The following is an 18,145-nucleotide window of genomic DNA, read 5'->3' on the forward strand; positions in this document are numbered from 1 at the left end:
CTCTTGAAAGTGAGTCAGTGATAGTGGTAGTGAGTCACATGCTATTTTCCTTTCTGGAAGTGAGCAGCAGAGGACACCCGGGCCAACCATCAATGTGGATGTGAGCAGCAGAGGATGCACTCAGCTAACATATTGTGTTGGCAAAAAGGAGTTCAACGACGTCTTCACCTACACAAAAACCAGCTCACTTCAGGCTTGAAAAGAGATGTGGGTTGCCCAGTTTTCTGTGTTAGAGAAAAAAAAAAAATGCAGCTCGTACAAAGCTCCTGGATGTCACAATTCCTGTCGCAAACAGACGAAGAGGGTTCGAACCTGCGCGGGGAGACCCCAATGGATTTCAAGTCCATCGCCTTAACCTCTCGGCCACGACTACTCCTGCCACTTCTTGCGTGGGTTTGGTTGTGAAACGCAGTTTGCAGACCAGACAGTTGTCAGCGATTCTTTCTTTTGTATAGTCATGCAGTGTGAAACTGTCATCGGTGCATCGTGCACACAGCAGCAACTGAACGTTAACCCAGATAGTCGTGCAGTGTGAAAAGAACAGTGACTCGACTACTTTGAAAATTGTGCAGTGTGAACGCGGCGTTACAGGCATTCAGAACTCATTTGGTCGCAGGTAACTAAAGGGATCATCTGTTAATAGGCTTGAAGTTGCAACTTCCTAAAATAAAACGACCACTAGAAGACACAATTTCACTAAAATGCTTCAGAATGCAGAAGACTATTGGTCAATAGACAATACTGGTTGAAACTTCACAGAATTGTTCGTCCAAACATTGCATTTGGATTCAGAAGTTTCCATGTCAACACTATCAACGCCAAACTGAATCTGCATCAGTCAGGTGGTACAACTAGAGCACTGCAAGTTGTTTACGTTCATTATCACTATAATGTTATGCATTTTAGACATGAGGCAATTTAGTGCAGTCTTTCGACCTTTGACACTTTACAGACTCTGCTGTGTGTTTTCAAGCGTTTTGAAGGAGGCACGGCTTTGGAGAGTGGGATCTCACGCATTGATTCCAATGAGCCATTATGTGAGAGAACAGCCAAACTAACACTGGAACACAAAAATCTAATTCCTTGTTTTCCCACTTAAAAAAAAAAAAAGAAAAAAAGAGAGGAAATGGTCTTACAAGTGTGAGATTTATTTGGTGATAAACAGGGAAAACACCATACATCCAATGGTTAAATCAGCACAGTTAACTGCATGCATAGCCACATTACTTATGGCCAGGACATTTGCCATAAGGGTCAGTTGGCTTTGGAGGTTCGGCTGCAGGCTTCATTGGAGGCTTGGGCGGTCCGGCTGCAGGCTTCACAGGAGGCTTCGGGGGTTCGGCTGCAGGCTTCATTGGAGGCTTGGGCGGTTCGGCTGCAGGCTTCACAGGAGGCTTCGGGGGTTCAGCTGCAGGCTTCATTGGAGGCTTCGGGGGTTCGGCCGCAGGCTTCATTGGAGGCTTCGGGGGTTCGGCTGCAGGCTTCATTGGAGGCTTGGCTGCAGGCTTCACTGGAGGCTTCGGGGGTTCCACTGGAGGCATCACTGGCAGTTCGTCTGATGGCTCCGGAGGTTCGGTAGAAGGCTCCGGCAGTTCAGCAGAAGGCTCCGGCAGTTCGGCAGAAGGCTCCGGCAGTTCGGCAGAAGGCTCCGGCAGTTCGGTAGAAGGCTCCGGCAGTTCGGCAGAAGGCTCCGGCAGTTCGGCAGAAGGCTCCGGCAGTTCGGTAGAAGGCTCCGGCAGTTCGGCAGAAGGCTCCGGCTCTTCGGTAGAAGGCTCCACTGGAAGCTTTACTGGAGGCTTCGGAGGTTCAGCTGCAGGCTTCACTGGAGGCTTTGGAGGTTCGGCTGCAGGCTTCCCTGGAGGCTTCGGCGGTTCGGCTGCAGGCTTCCCTGGAGGCTTCGGCGGTTCGGCTGCAGGCTTCCCTGGAGGCTTCGGAGGTTCAGCTGCAGGCTTCACTGGAGGCTTCGGAGGTTCGGCTGCAGGCTTCCCTGGAGGCTTTGGAGGTTCAGCTGCAGGCTTTCCTGGAGGCTTCGGCGGTTCGGCTGCAGGCTTCACTGGATGGATACAGATAGTCAACTTCAGTCAGTCCGTTTAGAGGCATTCAGTCTCAGATACAGCACAAAACCCAAATACCAAGTTTTACACCTCTTAATTATTAATCATGATCGTATTAATTAATCACATGAATTAATTTTGTAAAGCCATCCTGTGCTATTGGCTGAATACTTTTTACATTGAGAACGATTAATTATAAAACAAGACAAACTGAAATGAGGAAGCTGACCCAAACACTAATATAATAACAAATACCTGCAAATGGATCCATACACTGATGTCCACATCCATTGCTGCAGCATTTCTCATTGTTCGGACAGTCACTGTCATAGTAACACAACTCTGCACACATTCCTGTTCCAGACTTTGTGCTTGGACACTCCCCTGCCTTTGCTGTTATAGGGACACATGACAGAGAAACCACATCACTGAATACTGAATGTCTCGTACACTGTATGAAAAAAAAAAGAAGAGATGATCGTAGGAGGATTTACCGGAATATTCAGTCCATCTACTTCATAGTTTCACGTTTAGGTCAATGTGTTACTTGCAGTTTCTTTGCAATTATTTGTGAAACTTACTAGCAATTCCTGAGTGAAAACATTTGTTCAGGGGTTTTTTTCTGGAAGACGTATAGCATGCATCAATAATTAAAACTCACTGAAAACAGGCGGCACACACGCAGCCCCACAGGGAAATTGACAGCATTTGTGTCCTCCAGAGCAGTCTCTATCAGAAGTGCATCCTCGTCGGGAGGGCACGACCGTCAGCATCGCCGGACACTGACCAGACACTACAGAAGAGGATCATTAGGGGAGACCAGGAAGTACTGTAAAAGTTTGCTTCAGCATTTGCAAGTCAGGGGTTTTGCAATGAGTCTCAAACTTTATAATATTCACACATTTATCTGCTTCAAGTCAAGTAGCTTAGAAGTCTACCATTTTTCACTAAACTGCATCAATCGGTTTCAAAGACTGAGCGTGAAGTTACAACCTACCCCACTGTAGTAGAGTGAGTAATAGTGCAATGCTGATAGAAATCAGTTAATATGTTGTATACAAATTTACTGGTGTACATCTTCAAAAATGATGCCATCCCCATGACCACCCTCATTTCCTTTTTAGCATTTTAATAAGCTACTCAACAGAAAACAAAACAAACATAGAAACCCACTATATATGTAAAACGCAGACTTATCGGTTATAATTAGCTCCCCACGTTATATTGTAGGCTTATGCATTTGTTAAAACAAAACAAACAAAAAAACTTTAGGCAAAAGTTTAAACTCAGGATTGATACAGTCCGGTAACAATTTTGCAGCCATATTATAACACTAATGTTCGTGTTTAACAGTAAACAAAAATGCCTATTAGTGATTATATGGGTTTTACTTGTACAATGAAAAATGCATAAAGTTACGACAGTTTGCATATTTATACGTTGCTTATTATTAAAACTAAACCAACACACAAAGATGAACTTCCACTTGACGTCTGTACTGTATTTTTGTAAGCAGATGTGTCTGAAATCAAATTTTGTAAGGCACTTTATTTATGCACTTCTGCAGGCTGCGTAATGAAGCTAAAACAACTTCTCACCTAGGACTCCAGCGTCTGTTGTGCTTAAACAAGCAGACAGACACAATAAAACAGCACTAAATGAGCAATACACTTGAGCTGTCATCCTCTCGACCTGCAATCTCAAAATCAACTCTGCTGGAAGATGCACTGAATTAGTGAGTCAGGAGGGGGGCGGACAGCAAGGACCACAAAACTACAAAGAAAGACCCCTGTTGCTGCATCAAAATATCAGCTGAGTCCCACAACAAACGCTATCAGAAGAGTTTAAAACACTTTTTGAAGATCCAATTGGGGGTCTGGGTAACTCCAACCCTAATGAATATCACTTGCCTGCAGCTTTCTAATATAGCCTAATCTTGAAGACCTTGATTAGCTTGTTCAGGTGTGTTTGATTAGGGTTGGACGTCGTAATAATTACCGTAATTACGAGATGATTGAATCTGCAGTGGTCAGGTGGTACAGCGATCACGTGGTACAAGTCGGAGTTCTACCACAAGTTACAAGTTGTAATTATGACTAAACTCCTACACCTAAACTCTCCAGGAAATGGATCTCTACTGGAGACTGACATCAAGAGACAAAGGGGCATGTCTAGAATTTGAATCTGAATTTTTCAATTGCTGATTGATTTGCGATGTGAATCCATGCAAGTAATTATGAATGAAAACAATGTTTCCAGCCACTGTAGTGAATATAGGGGAATACACAGCCATGGTTATATCATAGCCAATTTAATATTGGATGGTTTCATATGGATTTGCATATTTGCATAATCAGATAATATTTGTTCACTCAAGCTTTCTATAGACATATTTCTTATCGTGACCGAGGCAAGTAGCCTATAGAATTTTGGTTAATTTCTGTGACGGAGACCGAGACGGCAGAAAGCGCACCCTGTTTGTTTTCTTTATTTTACAAAAGCACAACATTTAATTGTTATTGTGAGTGTATATAAATAAAAGGTTGTTCGCGTTTGTCGAACGCTAATTTAACATGCCCGAAATAAAATCCGATTTTAGAAGAATTTGTAGCGTCACTCGGACAGGTGTGCCAAAACACTTATTTATAAACTAACGACGTCTTCACCTACACAAAACCCTGCTCACTTCAGGCTTGAAAAGAGATGTGGGTTGCCCAATTTTCCGTTTTAGAGAAAAAAGCAGCTCGTACAAAGCTCCTGGATGTCACAATTCCTGTCGCAAACAGACAAAGTGACGGGGAGCCACGTAGTCGGCAGGGTTCGAACCTGCGCGGGGAGACCCCAATGGATTTCAAGTCCATCGCCTTAACCTCTCGGCCACGACTACTCCTGCCAGTGAGTCACATGCTCAGAGAACACCTGGGGCCAACTATCAATGTGGATGGCGAAAATATTGTGTTGGCAAAAAGGAGTTCAACAACGTCTTCACCTACACGAAAAGATGCCATGATCCGGATTTGGACTGGGGATGCTGCGGGCACAACGCAGAGTACTAAATGCTATGGCGAGAAAGCAATCTTTCCACTTGCCCCGGGCCTGCACATACAGAGTCAACGGCAAGCTTCAGCTCAGTTCTCTCAAAGTCCCCCACCACCGCTTGCCTAGACAGTAGGGTCTTTGAGCAACAGCCTCTGGTGGAACGGCATTCTGTCGTTCTATTGCGCACGCGCGACATTAACTGCTACCTCGCGACGTTCTACTGTAACCGTCTACTACGGGAGAACAGCTGATTTGCCGTAGTCGTTACTACGTGACAGATTAAGAATATTAATGTTATGTTTTAGGTTATGTGGCATTGTAATCGTTTCTGTATATCATTAAATGCCAAAAGCAACCCTTCTCTTCCTTTTTAAAATCACTTCCTTTTTTTGTATTTTGTCTGATGATTAAATTACCCCTACGCCATCCTCTTTAATGTTGCTTAGTGATTTTTGCGCTCTTTAGCTCTTTGCCGTTCCATCAGCAGCTGTTGCTTAAAGTCCCTAGTAACCAAGCATTACAGCAGGCAAAACAACACCAAATGCTGGGAAATAACCCCGCCACATCTTAATCTTGAAGAGGAAGACCACCTCTCTCAAAGGCTGGGAAGAGCACAGCAAGAGATTAGGGGAGGTCTGCAACAAACCTTCGCCCGAACAGGGACTTGAACCCTGGACCTTCAGATTAAAAGTCCAAGGCGCTACCATTTGAGCTAGCCGGGCTTTCGCCAGGGAACAGCCACCCTAGGGATATAACAGCACTTTCCCCCTAAAGTGTTCATGCTTTGTCAGCTTAAAGTTTGTGGTATTAAAGGATGAAGACCACAATTTATAAAGGGACGAGAGAGATAGGCTGCTCCTTCCAAAGCTAGGAACACTGACATTGAAAGAGTGGAGTTTTTTTTTCGTGGCATGTTGCTAACTCTAAGGTGGTTTCGACAAAAGAGCAACTGGGACATAATGAGTAGGTTTCTGTTTGACTTTTCTAAGAGAGAACGAATGCAACATTTCAAAACACTAATATCCAAGATTCTCCATAAAATATAATGCGGCGACTCTTGAGCTGCACAACATGAAGGCCGTGAAGTTGTCGGGGGATGCCAAAGCCATTGCTCCGACAGCCTGAATAGAATGGCCAAAATCACATATGATCTGGGCCTTTTGAAACGATGCCCACTTCAGGCTTGAAAAGAGCCCAATGTCCGTGTTCGAAAAAAAAAAGCAGATCGTACAAAGATCCTGGATGTCACAATCAGACAAAGTGACAAGGAGTCACATAGTCAGCAGGGTTCGAACCTGCGTGGGGAGACCCCAATGGTTTTCGAGGCCATCGCCTTAACCTCTCGGTCACGACTGCTCTTGAAAGTGAGTCAGTGATAGTGGTAGTGAGTCACATGCTATTTTCCTTTCTGGAAGTGAGCAGCAGAGGACACCCGGGCCAACCATCAATGTGGATGTGAGCAGCAGAGGATGCACTCAGCTAACATATTGTGTTGGCAAAAAGGAGTTCAACGACGTCTTCACCTACACAAAAACCAGCTCACTTCAGGCTTGAAAAGAGATGTGGGTTGCCCAGTTTTCTGTGTTAGAGAAAAAAAAAAAATGCAGCTCGTACAAAGCTCCTGGATGTCACAATTCCTGTCGCAAACAGACGAAGAGGGTTCGAACCTGCGCGGGGAGACCCCAATGGATTTCAAGTCCATCGCCTTAACCTCTCGGCCACGACTACTCCTGCCACTTCTTGCGTGGGTTTGGTTGTGAAACGCAGTTTGCAGACCAGACAGTTGTCAGCGATTCTTTCTTTTGTATAGTCATGCAGTGTGAAACTGTCATCGGTGCATCGTGCACACAGCAGCAACTGAACGTTAACCCAGATAGTCGTGCAGTGTGAAAAGAACAGTGACTCGACTACTTTGAAAATTGTGCAGTGTGAACGCGGCGTTACAGGCATTCAGAACTCATTTGGTCGCAGGTAACTAAAGGGATCATCTGTTAATAGGCTTGAAGTTGCAACTTCCTAAAATAAAACGACCACTAGAAGACACAATTTCACTAAAATGCTTCAGAATGCAGAAGACTATTGGTCAATAGACAATACTGGTTGAAACTTCACAGAATTGTTCGTCCAAACATTGCATTTGGATTCAGAAGTTTCCATGTCAACACTATCAACGCCAAACTGAATCTGCATCAGTCAGGTGGTACAACTAGAGCACTGCAAGTTGTTTACGTTCATTATCACTATAATGTTATGCATTTTAGACATGAGGCAATTTAGTGCAGTCTTTCGACCTTTGACACTTTACAGACTCTGCTGTGTGTTTTCAAGCGTTTTGAAGGAGGCACGGCTTTGGAGAGTGGGATCTCACGCATTGATTCCAATGAGCCATTATGTGAGAGAACAGCCAAACTAACACTGGAACACAAAAATCTAATTCCTTGTTTTCCCACTTAAAAAAAAAAAAGAAAAAAAGAGAGGAAATGGTCTTACAAGTGTGAGATTTATTTGGTGATAAACAGGGAAAACACCATACATCCAATGGTTAAATCAGCACAGTTAACTGCATGCATAGCCACATTACTTATGGCCAGGACATTTGCCATAAGGGTCAGTTGGCTTTGGAGGTTCGGCTGCAGGCTTCATTGGAGGCTTGGGCGGTCCGGCTGCAGGCTTCACAGGAGGCTTCGGGGGTTCGGCTGCAGGCTTCATTGGAGGCTTGGGCGGTTCGGCTGCAGGCTTCACAGGAGGCTTCGGGGGTTCAGCTGCAGGCTTCATTGGAGGCTTCGGGGGTTCGGCCGCAGGCTTCATTGGAGGCTTCGGGTGTTCGGCTGCAGGCTTCATTGGAGGCTTGGCTGCAGGCTTCACTGGAGGCTTCGGGGGTTCCACTGGAGGCATCACTGGCAGTTCGTCTGATGGCTCCGGAGGTTCGGTAGAAGGCTCCGGCAGTTCAGCAGAAGGCTCCGGCAGTTCGGCAGAAGGCTCCGGCAGTTCGGTAGAAGGCTCCGGCAGTTCGGCAGAAGGCTCCGGCAGTTCGGCAGAAGGCTCCGGCTCTTCGGTAGAAGGCTCCACTGGAAGCTTTACTGGAGGCTTCGGAGGTTCAGCTGCAGGCTTCACTGGAGGCTTTGGAGGTTCGGCTGCAGGCTTCCCTGGAGGCTTCGGCGGTTCGGCTGCAGGCTTCCCTGGAGGCTTCGGAGGTTCAGCTGCAGGCTTCACTGGAGGCTTTGGAGGTTCGGCTGCAGGCTTCCCTGGAGGCTTCGGAGGTTCGGCTGCAGGCTTCCCTGGAGGCTTTGGAGGTTCAGCTGCAGGCTTTCCTGGAGGCTTCGGCGGTTCGGCTGCAGGCTTCACTGGATGGATACAGATAGTCAACTTCAGTCAGTCCGTTTAGAGGCATTCAGTCTCAGATACAGCACAAAACCCAAATACCAAGTTTTACACCTCTTAATTATTAATCATGATCGTATTAATTAATCACATGAATTAATTTTGTAAAGCCATCCTGTGCTATTGGCTGAATACTTTTTACATTGAGAACGATTAATTATAAAACAAGACAAACTGAAATGAGGAAGCTGACCCAAACACTAATATAATAACATAAATACCTGCAAATGGATCCATACACTGATGTCCACATCCATTGCTGCAGCATTTCTCATTGTTCGGACAGTCACTGTCATAGTAACACAACTCTGCACACATTCCTGTTCCAGACTTTGTGCTTGGACACTCCCCTGCCTTTGCTGTTATAGAGACACATGACAGAGAAACCACATCACTGAATACTGAATGTCTCGTACACTGTATGAAAAAAAAAAAAGAAGAGATGATCGTAGGAGGATTTACCGGAATATTCAGTCCATCTACTTCATAGTTTCACGTTTAGGTCAATGTGTTACTTGCAGTTTCTTTGCAATTATTTGTGAAACTTACTAGCAATTCCTGAGTGAAAACATTTGTTCAGGGGTTTTTTTCTGGAAGACGTATAGCATGCATCAATAATTAAAACTCACTGAAAACAGGCGGCACACACGCAGCCCCACAGGGAAATTGACAGCATTTGTGTCCTCCAGAGCAGTCTCTATCAGAAGTGCATCCTCGTCGGGAGGGCACGACCGTCAGCATCGCCGGACACTGACCAGACACTACAGAAGAGGATCATTAGGGGAGACCAGGAAGTACTGTAAAAGTTTGCTTCAGCATTTGCAAGTCAGGGGTTTTGCAATGAGTCTCAAACTTTATAATATTCACACATTTATCTGCTTCAAGTCAAGTAGCTTAGAAGTCTACCATTTTTCACTAAACTGCATCAATCGGTTTCAAAGACTGAGCGTGAAGTTACAACCTACCCCACTGTAGTAGAGTGAGTAATAGTGCAATGCTGATAGAAATCAGTTAATATGTTGTATACAAATTTACTGGTGTACATCTTCAAAAATGATGCCATCCCCATGACCACCCTCATTTCCTTTTTAGCATTTTAATAAGCTACTCAACAGAAAACAAAACAAACATAGAAACCCACTATATATGTAAAACGCAGAGTTATCGGTTATAATTAGCTCCCCACGTTATATTGTAGGCTTATGCATTTGTTAAAACAAAACAAAAAAAAAAACTTTAGGCAAAAGTTTAAACTCAGGATTGATACAGTCCGGTCACAATTTTGCAGCCATATTATAACACTAATGTTCGTGTTTAACAGTAAACAAAAATGCCTATTAGTGATTATATGGGTTTTACTTGTACAATGAAAAATGCATAAAGTTACGACAGTTTGCATATTTATACGTTGCTTATTATTAAAACTAAACCAACACACAAAGATGAACTTCCGCTTGACGTCTGTACTGTATTTTTGTAAGCAGATGTGTCTGAAATCAAATTTTGTAAGGCACTTTATTTATGCACTTCTGCAGGCTGCGTAATGAAGCTAAAACAACTTCTCACCTAGGACTCCAGCGTCTGTTGTGCTTAAACAAGCAGACAGACACAATAAAACAGCACTAAATGAGCAATACACTTGAGCTGTCATCCTCTCGACCTGCAATCTCAAAATCAACTCTGCTGGAAGATGCACTGAATTAGTGAGTCAGGAGGGGGGCGGACAGCAAGGACCACAAAACTACAAAGAAAGACCCCTGTTGCTGCATCAAAATATCAGCTGAGTCCCACAACAAACGCTATCAGAAGAGTTTAAAACACTTTTTGAAGATCCAATTGGGGGTCTGGGTAACTCCAACCCTAATGAATATCACTTGCCTGCAGCTTTCTAATATAGCCTAATCTTGAAGACCTTGATTAGCTTGTTCAGGTGTGTTTGATTAGGGTTGGACGTCGTAATAATTACCGTAATTACGAGATGATTGAATCTGCAGTGGTCAGGTGGTACAGCGATCACGTGGTACAAGTCGGAGCTCTACCACAAGTTACAAGTTGTAATTATGACTAAACTCCTACACCTAAACTCTCCAGGAAATGGATCTCTACTGGAGACTGACATCAAGAGACAAAGGGGCATGTCTAGAATTTGAATCTGAATTTTTCAATTGCTGATTGATTTGCGATGTGAATCCATGCAAGTAATTATGAATGAAAACAATGTTTCCAGCCACTGTAGTGAATATAGGGGAATACACAGCCATGGTTATATCATAGCCAATTTAATATTGGATGGTTTCATATGGATTTGCATATTTGCATAATCAGATAATATTTGTTCACTCAAGCTTTCTATAGACATATTTCTTATCGTGACCGAGGCAAGTAGCCTATAGAATTTTGGTTAATTTCTGTGACGGAGACCGAGACGGCAGAAAGCGCACCCTGTTTGTTTTCTTTATTTTACAAAAGCACAACATTTAATTGTTATTGTGAGTGTATATAAATAAAAGGTTGTTCGCGTTTGTCGAACGCTAATTTAACATGCCCGAAATAAAATCCGATTTTAGAAGAATTTGTAGCGTCACTCGGACAGGTGTGCCAAAACACTTATTTATAAACTAACGACGTCTTCACCTACACAAAACCCTGCTCACTTCAGGCTTGAAAAGAGATGTGGGTTGCCCAATTTTCCGTTTTAGAGAAAAAAGCAGCTCGTACAAAGCTCCTGGATGTCACAATTCCTGTCGCAAACAGACAAAGTGACGGGGAGCCACGTAGTCGGCAGGGTTCGAACCTGCGCGGGGAGACCCCAATGGATTTCAAGTCCATCGCCTTAACCTCTCGGCCACGACTACTCCCGCCAGTGAGTCACATGCTCAGAGAACACCTGGGGCCAACTATCAATGTGGATGGCGAAAATATTGTGTTGGCAAAAAGGAGTTCAACAACGTCTTCACCTACACGAAAAGATGCCATGATCCGGATTTGGACTGGGGATGCTGCGGGCACAACGCAGAGTACTAAATGCTATGGCGAGAAAGCAATCTTTCCACTTGCCCCGGGCCTGCACATACAGAGTCAACGGCAAGCTTCAGCTCAGTTCTCTCAAAGTCCCCCACCACCGCTTGCCTAGACAGTAGGGTCTTTGAGCAACAGCCTCTGGTGGAACGGCATTCTGTCGTTCTATTGCGCACGCGCGACATTAACTGCTACCTCGCGACGTTCTACTGTAACCGTCTACTACGGGAGAACAGCTGATTTGCCGTAGTCGTTACTACGTGACAGATTAAGAATATTAATGTTATGTTTTAGGTTATGTGGCATTGTAATCGTTTCTGTATATCATTAAATGCCAAAAGCAACCCTTCTCTTCCTTTTTAAAATCACTTCCTTTTTTTGTATTTTGTCTGATGATTAAATTACCCCTACGCCATCCTCTTTAATGTTGCTTAGTGATTTTTGCGCTCTTTAGCTCTTTGCCGTTCCATCAGCAGCTGTTGCTTAAAGTCCCTAGTAACCAAGCATTACAGCAGGCAAAACAACACCAAATGCTGGGAAATAACCCCGCCACATCTTAATCTTGAAGAGGAAGACCACCTCTCTCAAAGGCTGGGAAGAGCACAGCAAGAGATTAGGGGAGGTCTGCAACAAACCTTCGCCCGAACAGGGACTTGAACCCTGGACCTTCAGATTAAAAGTCCAAGGCGCTACCATTTGAGCTAGCCGGGCTTTCGCCAGGGAACAGCCACCCTAGGGATATAACAGCACTTTCCCCCTAAAGTGTTCATGCTTTGTCAGCTTAAAGTTTGTGGTATTAAAGGATGAAGACCACAATTTATAAAGGGACGAGAGAGATAGGCTGCTCCTTCCAAAGCTAGGAACACTGACATTGAAAGAGTGGAGTTTTTTTTTCGTGGCATGTTGCTAACTCTAAGGTGGTTTCGACAAAAGAGCAACTGGGACATAATGAGTAGGTTTCTGTTTGACTTTTCTAAGAGAGAACGAATGCAACATTTCAAAACACTAATATCCAAGATTCTCCATAAAATATAATGCGGCGACTCTTGAGCTGCACAACATGAAGGCCGTGAAGTTGTCGGGGGATGCCAAAGCCATTGCTCCGACAGCCTGAATAGAATGGCCAAAATCACATATGATCTGGGCCTTTTGAAACGATGCCCACTTCAGGCTTGAAAAGAGCCCAATGTCCGTGTTCGGAAAAAAAAAGCAGATCGTACAAAGATCCTGGATGTCACAATCAGACAAAGTGACAAGGAGTCACATAGTCAGCAGGGTTCGAACCTGCGTGGGGAGACCCCAATGGTTTTCGAGGCCATCGCCTTAACCTCTCGGTCACGACTGCTCTTGAAAGTGAGTCAGTGATAGTGGTAGTGAGTCACATGCTATTTTCCTTTCTGGAAGTGAGCAGCAGAGGACACCCGGGCCAACCATCAATGTGGATGTGAGCAGCAGAGGATGCACTCAGCTAACATATTGTGTTGGCAAAAAGGAGTTCAACGACGTCTTCACCTACACAAAAACCTGCTCACTTCAGGCTTGAAAAGAGATGTGGGTTGCCCAGTTTTCTGTGTTAGAGAAAAAAAAAAAATGCAGCTCGTACAAAGCTCCTGGATGTCACAATTCCTGTCGCAAACAGACGAAGAGGGTTCGAACCTGCGCGGGGAGACCCCAATGGATTTCAAGTCCATCGCCTTAACCTCTCGGCCACGACTACTCCTGCCACTTCTTGCGTGGGTTTGGTTGTGAAACGCAGTTTGCAGACCAGACAGTTGTCAGCGATTCTTTCTTTTGTATAGTCATGCAGTGTGAAACTGTCATCGGTGCATCGTGCACACAGCAGCAACTGAACGTTAACCCAGATAGTCGTGCAGTGTGAAAAGAACAGTGACTCGACTACTTTGAAAATTGTGCAGTGTGAACGCGGCGTTACAGGCATTCAGAACTCATTTGGTCGCAGGTAACTAAAGGGATCATCTGTTAATAGGCTTGAAGTTGCAACTTCCTAAAATAAAACGACCACTAGAAGACACAATTTCACTAAAATGCTTCAGAATGCAGAAGACTATTGGTCAATAGACAATACTGGTTGAAACTTCACAGAATTGTTCGTCCAAACATTGCATTTGGATTCAGAAGTTTCCATGTCAACACTATCAACGCCAAACTGAATCTGCATCAGTCAGGTGGTACAACTAGAGCACTGCAAGTTGTTTACGTTCATTATCACTATAATGTTATGCATTTTAGACATGAGGCAATTTAGTGCAGTCTTTCGACCTTTGACACTTTACAGACTCTGCTGTGTGTTTTCAAGCGTTTTGAAGGAGGCACGGCTTTGGAGAGTGGGATCTCACGCATTGATTCCAATGAGCCATTATGTGAGAGAACAGCCAAACTAACACTGGAACACAAAAATCTAATTCCTTGTTTTCCCACTTAAAAAAAGAAAAGAAAAAAAGAGAGGAACTGGTCTTACAAGTGTGAGATTTATTTGGTGATAAACAGGGAAAACACCATACATCCAATGGTTAAATCAGCACAGTTAACTGCATGCATAGCCACATTACTTATGGCCAGGACATTTGCCATAAGGGTCAGTTGGCTTTGGAGGTTCGGCTGCAGGCTTCATTGGAGGCTTGGGCGGTCCGGCTGCAGGCTTCACAGGAGGCTTCGGGGGTTCGGCTGCAGGCTTCATTGGAGGCTTGGGCGGTTCGGCTGCAGGCTTCACAGGAGGCTTCGGGGGTTCAGCTGCAGGCTTCATTGGAGGCTTCGGGGGTTCGGCCGCAGGCTTCATTGGAGGCTTCGGGGGTTCGGCTGCAGGCTTCATTGGAGGCTTGGCTGCAGGCTTCACTGGAGGCTTCGGGGGTTCCACTGGAGGCATCACTGGCAGTTCGTCTGATGGCTCCGGAGGTTCGGTAGAAGGCTCCGGCAGTTCAGCAGAAGGCTCCGGCAGTTCGGCAGAAGGCTCCGGCAGTTCGGTAGAAGGCTCCGGCAGTTCGGCAGAAGGCTCCGGCTCTTCGGTAGAAGGCTCCACTGGAAGCTTTACTGGAGGCTTCGGAGGTTCAGCTGCAGGCTTCACTGGAGGCTTTGGAGGTTCGGCTGCAGGCTTCCCTGGAGGCTTCGGCGGTTCGGCTGCAGGCTTCCCTGGAGGCTTCGGCGGTTCGGCTGCAGGCTTCCCTGGAGGCTTCGGCGGTTCGGCTGCAGGCTTCCCTGGAGGCTTCGGAGGTTCAGCTGCAGGCTTCACTGGAGGCTTCGGAGGTTCGGCTGCAGGCTTCCCTGGAGGCTTTGGAGGTTCAGCTGCAGGCTTTCCTGGAGGCTTCGGCGGTTCGGCTGCAGGCTTCACTGGATGGATACAGATAGTCAACTTCAGTCAGTCCGTTTAGAGGCATTCAGTCTCAGATACAGCACAAAACCCAAATACCAAGTTTTACACCTCTTAATTATTAATCATGATCGTATTAATTAATCACATGAATTAATTTTGTAAAGCCATCCTGTGCTATTGGCTGAATACTTTTTACATTGAGAACGATTAATTATAAAACAAGACAAACTGAAATGAGGAAGCTGACCCAAACACTAATATAATAACAAATACCTGCAAATGGATCCATACACTGATGTCCACATCCATTGCTGCAGCATTTCTCATTGTTCGGACAGTCACTGTCATAGTAACACAACTCTGCACACATTCCTGTTCCAGACTTTGTGCTTGGACACTCCCCTGCCTTTGCTGTTATAGGGACACATGACAGAGAAACCACATCACTGAATACTGAATGTCTCGTACACTGTATGAAAAAAAAAAGAAGAGATGATCGTAGGAGGATTTACCGGAATATTCAGTCCATCTACTTCATAGTTTCACGTTTAGGTCAATGTGTTACTTGCAGTTTCTTTGCAATTATTTGTGAAACTTACTAGCAATTCCTGAGTGAAAACATTTGTTCAGGGGTTTTTTTCTGGAAGACGTATAGCATGCATCAATAATTAAAACTCACTGAAAACAGGCGGCACACACGCAGCCCCACAGGGAAATTGACAGCATTTGTGTCCTCCAGAGCAGTCTTTATCAGAAGTGCATCCTCGTCGGGAGGGCACGACCGTCAGCATCGCCGGACACTGACCAGACACTACAGAAGAGGATCATTAGGGGAGACCAGGAAGTACTGTAAAAGTTTGCTTCAGCATTTGCAAGTCAGGGGTTTTGCAATGAGTCTCAAACTTTATAATATTCACACATTTATCTGCTTCAAGTCAAGTAGCTTAGAAGTCTACCATTTTTCACTAAACTGCATCAATCGGTTTCAAAGACTGAGCGTGAAGTTACAACCTACCCCACTGTAGTAGAGTGAGTAATAGTGCAATGCTGATAGAAATCAGTTAATATGTTGTATACAAATTTACTGGTGTACATCTTCAAAAATGATGCCATCCCCATGACCACCCTCATTTCCTTTTTAGCATTTTAATAAGCTACTCAACAGAAAACAAAACAAACATAGAAACCCACTATATATGTAAAACGCAGAGTTATCGGTTATAATTAGCTCCCCACGTTATATTGTAGGCTTATGCATTTGTTAAAACAAAACAAACAAAAAAACTTTAGGCAAAAGTTTAAACTCAGGATTGATACAGTCCGGTAACAATTTTGCAGCCATATTATAACACTAATGTTCGTGTTTAACAGTAAACAAAAATGCCTATTAGTGATTATATGGGTTTTACTTGTACAATGAAAAATGCATAAAGTTACGACAGTTTGCATATTTATACGTTGCTTATTATTAAAACTAAACCAACACACAAAGATGAACTTCCACTGGACGTCTGTACTGTATTTTTGTAAGCAGATGTGTCTGAAATCAAATTTTGTAAGGCACTTTATTTATGCACTTCTGCAGGCTGCGTAATGAAGCTAAAACAACTTCTCACCTAGGACTCCAGCGTCTGTTGTGCTTAAACAAGCAGACAGACACAATAAAACAGCACTAAATGAGCAATACACTTGAGCTGTCATCCTCTCGACCTGCAATCTCAAAAGCAACTCTGCTGGAAGATGCACTGAATTAGTGAGTCAGGAGGGGGGCGGACAGCAAGGACCACAAAACTACAAAGAAAGACCCCTGTTGCTGCATCAAAATATCAGCTGAGTCCCACAACAAACGCTATCAGAAGAGTTTAAAACACTTTTTGAAGATCCAATTGGGGGTCTGGGTAACTCCAACCCTAATGAATATCACTTGCCTGCAGCTTTCTAATATAGCCTAATCTTGAAGACCTTGATTAGCTTGTTCAGGTGTGTTTGATTAGGGTTGGACGTCGTAATAATTACCGTAATTACGAGATGATTGAATCTGCAGTGGTCAGGTGGTACAGCGATCACGTGGTACAAGTCGGAGTTCTACCACAAGTTACAAGTTGTAATTATGACTAAACTCCTACACCTAAACTCTCCAGGAAATGGATCTCTACTGGAGACTGACATCAAGAGACAAAGGGGCATGTCTAGAATTTGAATCTGAATTTTTCAATTGCTGATTGATTTGCGATGTGAATCCATGCAAGTAATTATGAATGAAAACAATGTTTCCAGCCACTGTAGTGAATATAGGGGAATACACAGCCATGGTTATATCATAGCCAATTTAATATTGGATGGTTTCATATGGATTTGCATATTTGCATAATCAGATAATATTTGTTCACTCAAGCTTTCTATAGACATATTTCTTATCGTGACCGAGGCAAGTAGCCTATAGAATTTTGGTTAATTTCTGTGACGGAGACCGAGACGGCAGAAAGCGCACCCTGTTTGTTTTCTTTATTTTACAAAAGCACAACATTTAATTGTTATTGTGAGTGTATATAAATAAAAGGTTGTTCGCGTTTGTCGAACGCTAATTTAACATGCCCGAAATAAAATCCGATTTTAGAAGAATTTGTAGCGTCACTCGGACAGGTGTGCCAAAACACTTATTTATAAACTAACGACGTCTTCACCTACACAAAACCCTGCTCACTTCAGGCTTGAAAAGAGATGTGGGTTGCCCAATTTTCCGTTTTAGAGAAAAAAGCAGCTCGTACAAAGCTCCTGGATGTCACAATTCCTGTCGCAAACAGACAAAGTGACGGGGAGCCACGTAGTCGGCAGGGTTCGAACCTGCGCGGGGAGACCCCAATGGATTTCAAGTCCATCGCCTTAACCTCTCGGCCACGACTACTCCCGCCAGTGAGTCACATGCTCAGAGAACACCTGGGGCCAACTATCAATGTGGATGGCGAAAATATTGTGTTGGCAAAAAGGAGTTCAACAACGTCTTCACCTACACGAAAAGATGCCATGATCCGGATTTGGACTGGGGATGCTGCGGGCACAACGCAGAGTACTAAATGCTATGGCGAGAAAGCAATCTTTCCACTTGCCCCGGGCCTGCACATACAGAGTCAACGGCAAGCTTCAGCTCAGTTCTCTCAAAGTCCCCCACCACCGCTTGCCTAGACAGTAGGGTCTTTGAGCAACAGCCTCTGGTGGAACGGCATTCTGTCGTTCTATTGCGCACGCGCGACATTAACTGCTACCTCGCGACGTTCTACTGTAACCGTCTACTACGGGAGAACAGCTGATTTGCCGTAGTCGTTAC

At 44.5% G+C, this 18,145-nt stretch overlaps 3 protein-coding genes across 12 annotated transcripts; all 3 read right to left on the reverse strand.

The window, feature by feature from the left end:
- Positions 1-1,127: 1,127 nt before the first annotated feature.
- LOC311298710 (uncharacterized protein) lies at positions 1,128-4,001 on the reverse strand. Of its 3 annotated transcripts, XM_084421844.1 has the most exons (5): positions 3,653-3,966; positions 2,716-2,847; positions 2,549-2,644; positions 2,310-2,447; positions 1,128-2,053 (listed from the first exon to the last, which is right to left on the reverse strand). In XM_084421844.1, exons 4-5 carry the CDS (start codon positions 2,404-2,406, stop codon positions 1,224-1,226), a joined length of 927 nt encoding a protein of 308 aa, XP_084277970.1. In that variant the 5' UTR covers positions 2,407-2,447; positions 2,549-2,644; positions 2,716-2,847; positions 3,653-3,966; the 3' UTR covers positions 1,128-1,223. The 3 variants fall into 3 exon arrangements, with proteins under 3 accessions (XP_084277970.1, XP_084277968.1, XP_084277969.1); XM_084421842.1 differs by lacking the exon at positions 2,549-2,644 and having other exon boundaries at positions 3,653-4,001; XM_084421843.1 differs by lacking the exon at positions 2,549-2,644 and having other exon boundaries at positions 1,128-1,987.
- Positions 4,002-7,574: 3,573 nt separating this feature from the next.
- LOC311298713 (uncharacterized protein) lies at positions 7,575-10,408 on the reverse strand. 4 transcript variants are annotated; one of them, XM_084421853.1, is made up of 5 exons: positions 10,041-10,354; positions 9,104-9,235; positions 8,937-9,032; positions 8,696-8,833; positions 7,575-8,437 (listed from the first exon to the last, which is right to left on the reverse strand). In XM_084421853.1, exons 4-5 carry the CDS (start codon positions 8,790-8,792, stop codon positions 7,671-7,673), a joined length of 864 nt encoding a protein of 287 aa, XP_084277979.1. In that variant the 5' UTR covers positions 8,793-8,833; positions 8,937-9,032; positions 9,104-9,235; positions 10,041-10,354; the 3' UTR covers positions 7,575-7,670. The 4 variants fall into 4 exon arrangements, with proteins under 4 accessions (XP_084277979.1, XP_084277980.1, XP_084277977.1 ...); XM_084421854.1 differs by having other exon boundaries at positions 8,937-9,022; positions 10,041-10,339; XM_084421851.1 differs by lacking the exon at positions 8,937-9,032 and having other exon boundaries at positions 10,041-10,408.
- A 3,554-nt stretch (positions 10,409-13,962) lies between these two features.
- Positions 13,963-16,804, reverse strand: LOC311298711 (uncharacterized protein). 5 transcript variants are annotated; one of them, XM_084421849.1, is made up of 5 exons: positions 16,437-16,750; positions 15,500-15,631; positions 15,333-15,428; positions 15,094-15,231; positions 13,963-14,837 (listed from the first exon to the last, which is right to left on the reverse strand). In XM_084421849.1, the coding sequence occupies exons 4-5, from the start codon at positions 15,188-15,190 to the stop codon at positions 14,059-14,061; spliced, it is 876 nt and encodes a 291-aa protein (XP_084277975.1). In that variant the 5' UTR covers positions 15,191-15,231; positions 15,333-15,428; positions 15,500-15,631; positions 16,437-16,750; the 3' UTR covers positions 13,963-14,058. The 5 variants fall into 5 exon arrangements, with proteins under 5 accessions (XP_084277975.1, XP_084277974.1, XP_084277973.1 ...); XM_084421848.1 differs by lacking the exon at positions 15,333-15,428 and having other exon boundaries at positions 13,963-14,705; positions 16,437-16,804; XM_084421847.1 differs by lacking the exon at positions 15,333-15,428 and having other exon boundaries at positions 13,963-14,771; positions 16,437-16,804.
- Between the last annotated feature and the right edge of the window lie 1,341 nt (positions 16,805-18,145).

Source organism: Rutilus rutilus, assembly GCF_951802725.1.
Source record: "Rutilus rutilus genome assembly, chromosome: 10".
Taxonomy (NCBI): domain Eukaryota; kingdom Metazoa; phylum Chordata; class Actinopteri; order Cypriniformes; family Leuciscidae; genus Rutilus; species Rutilus rutilus.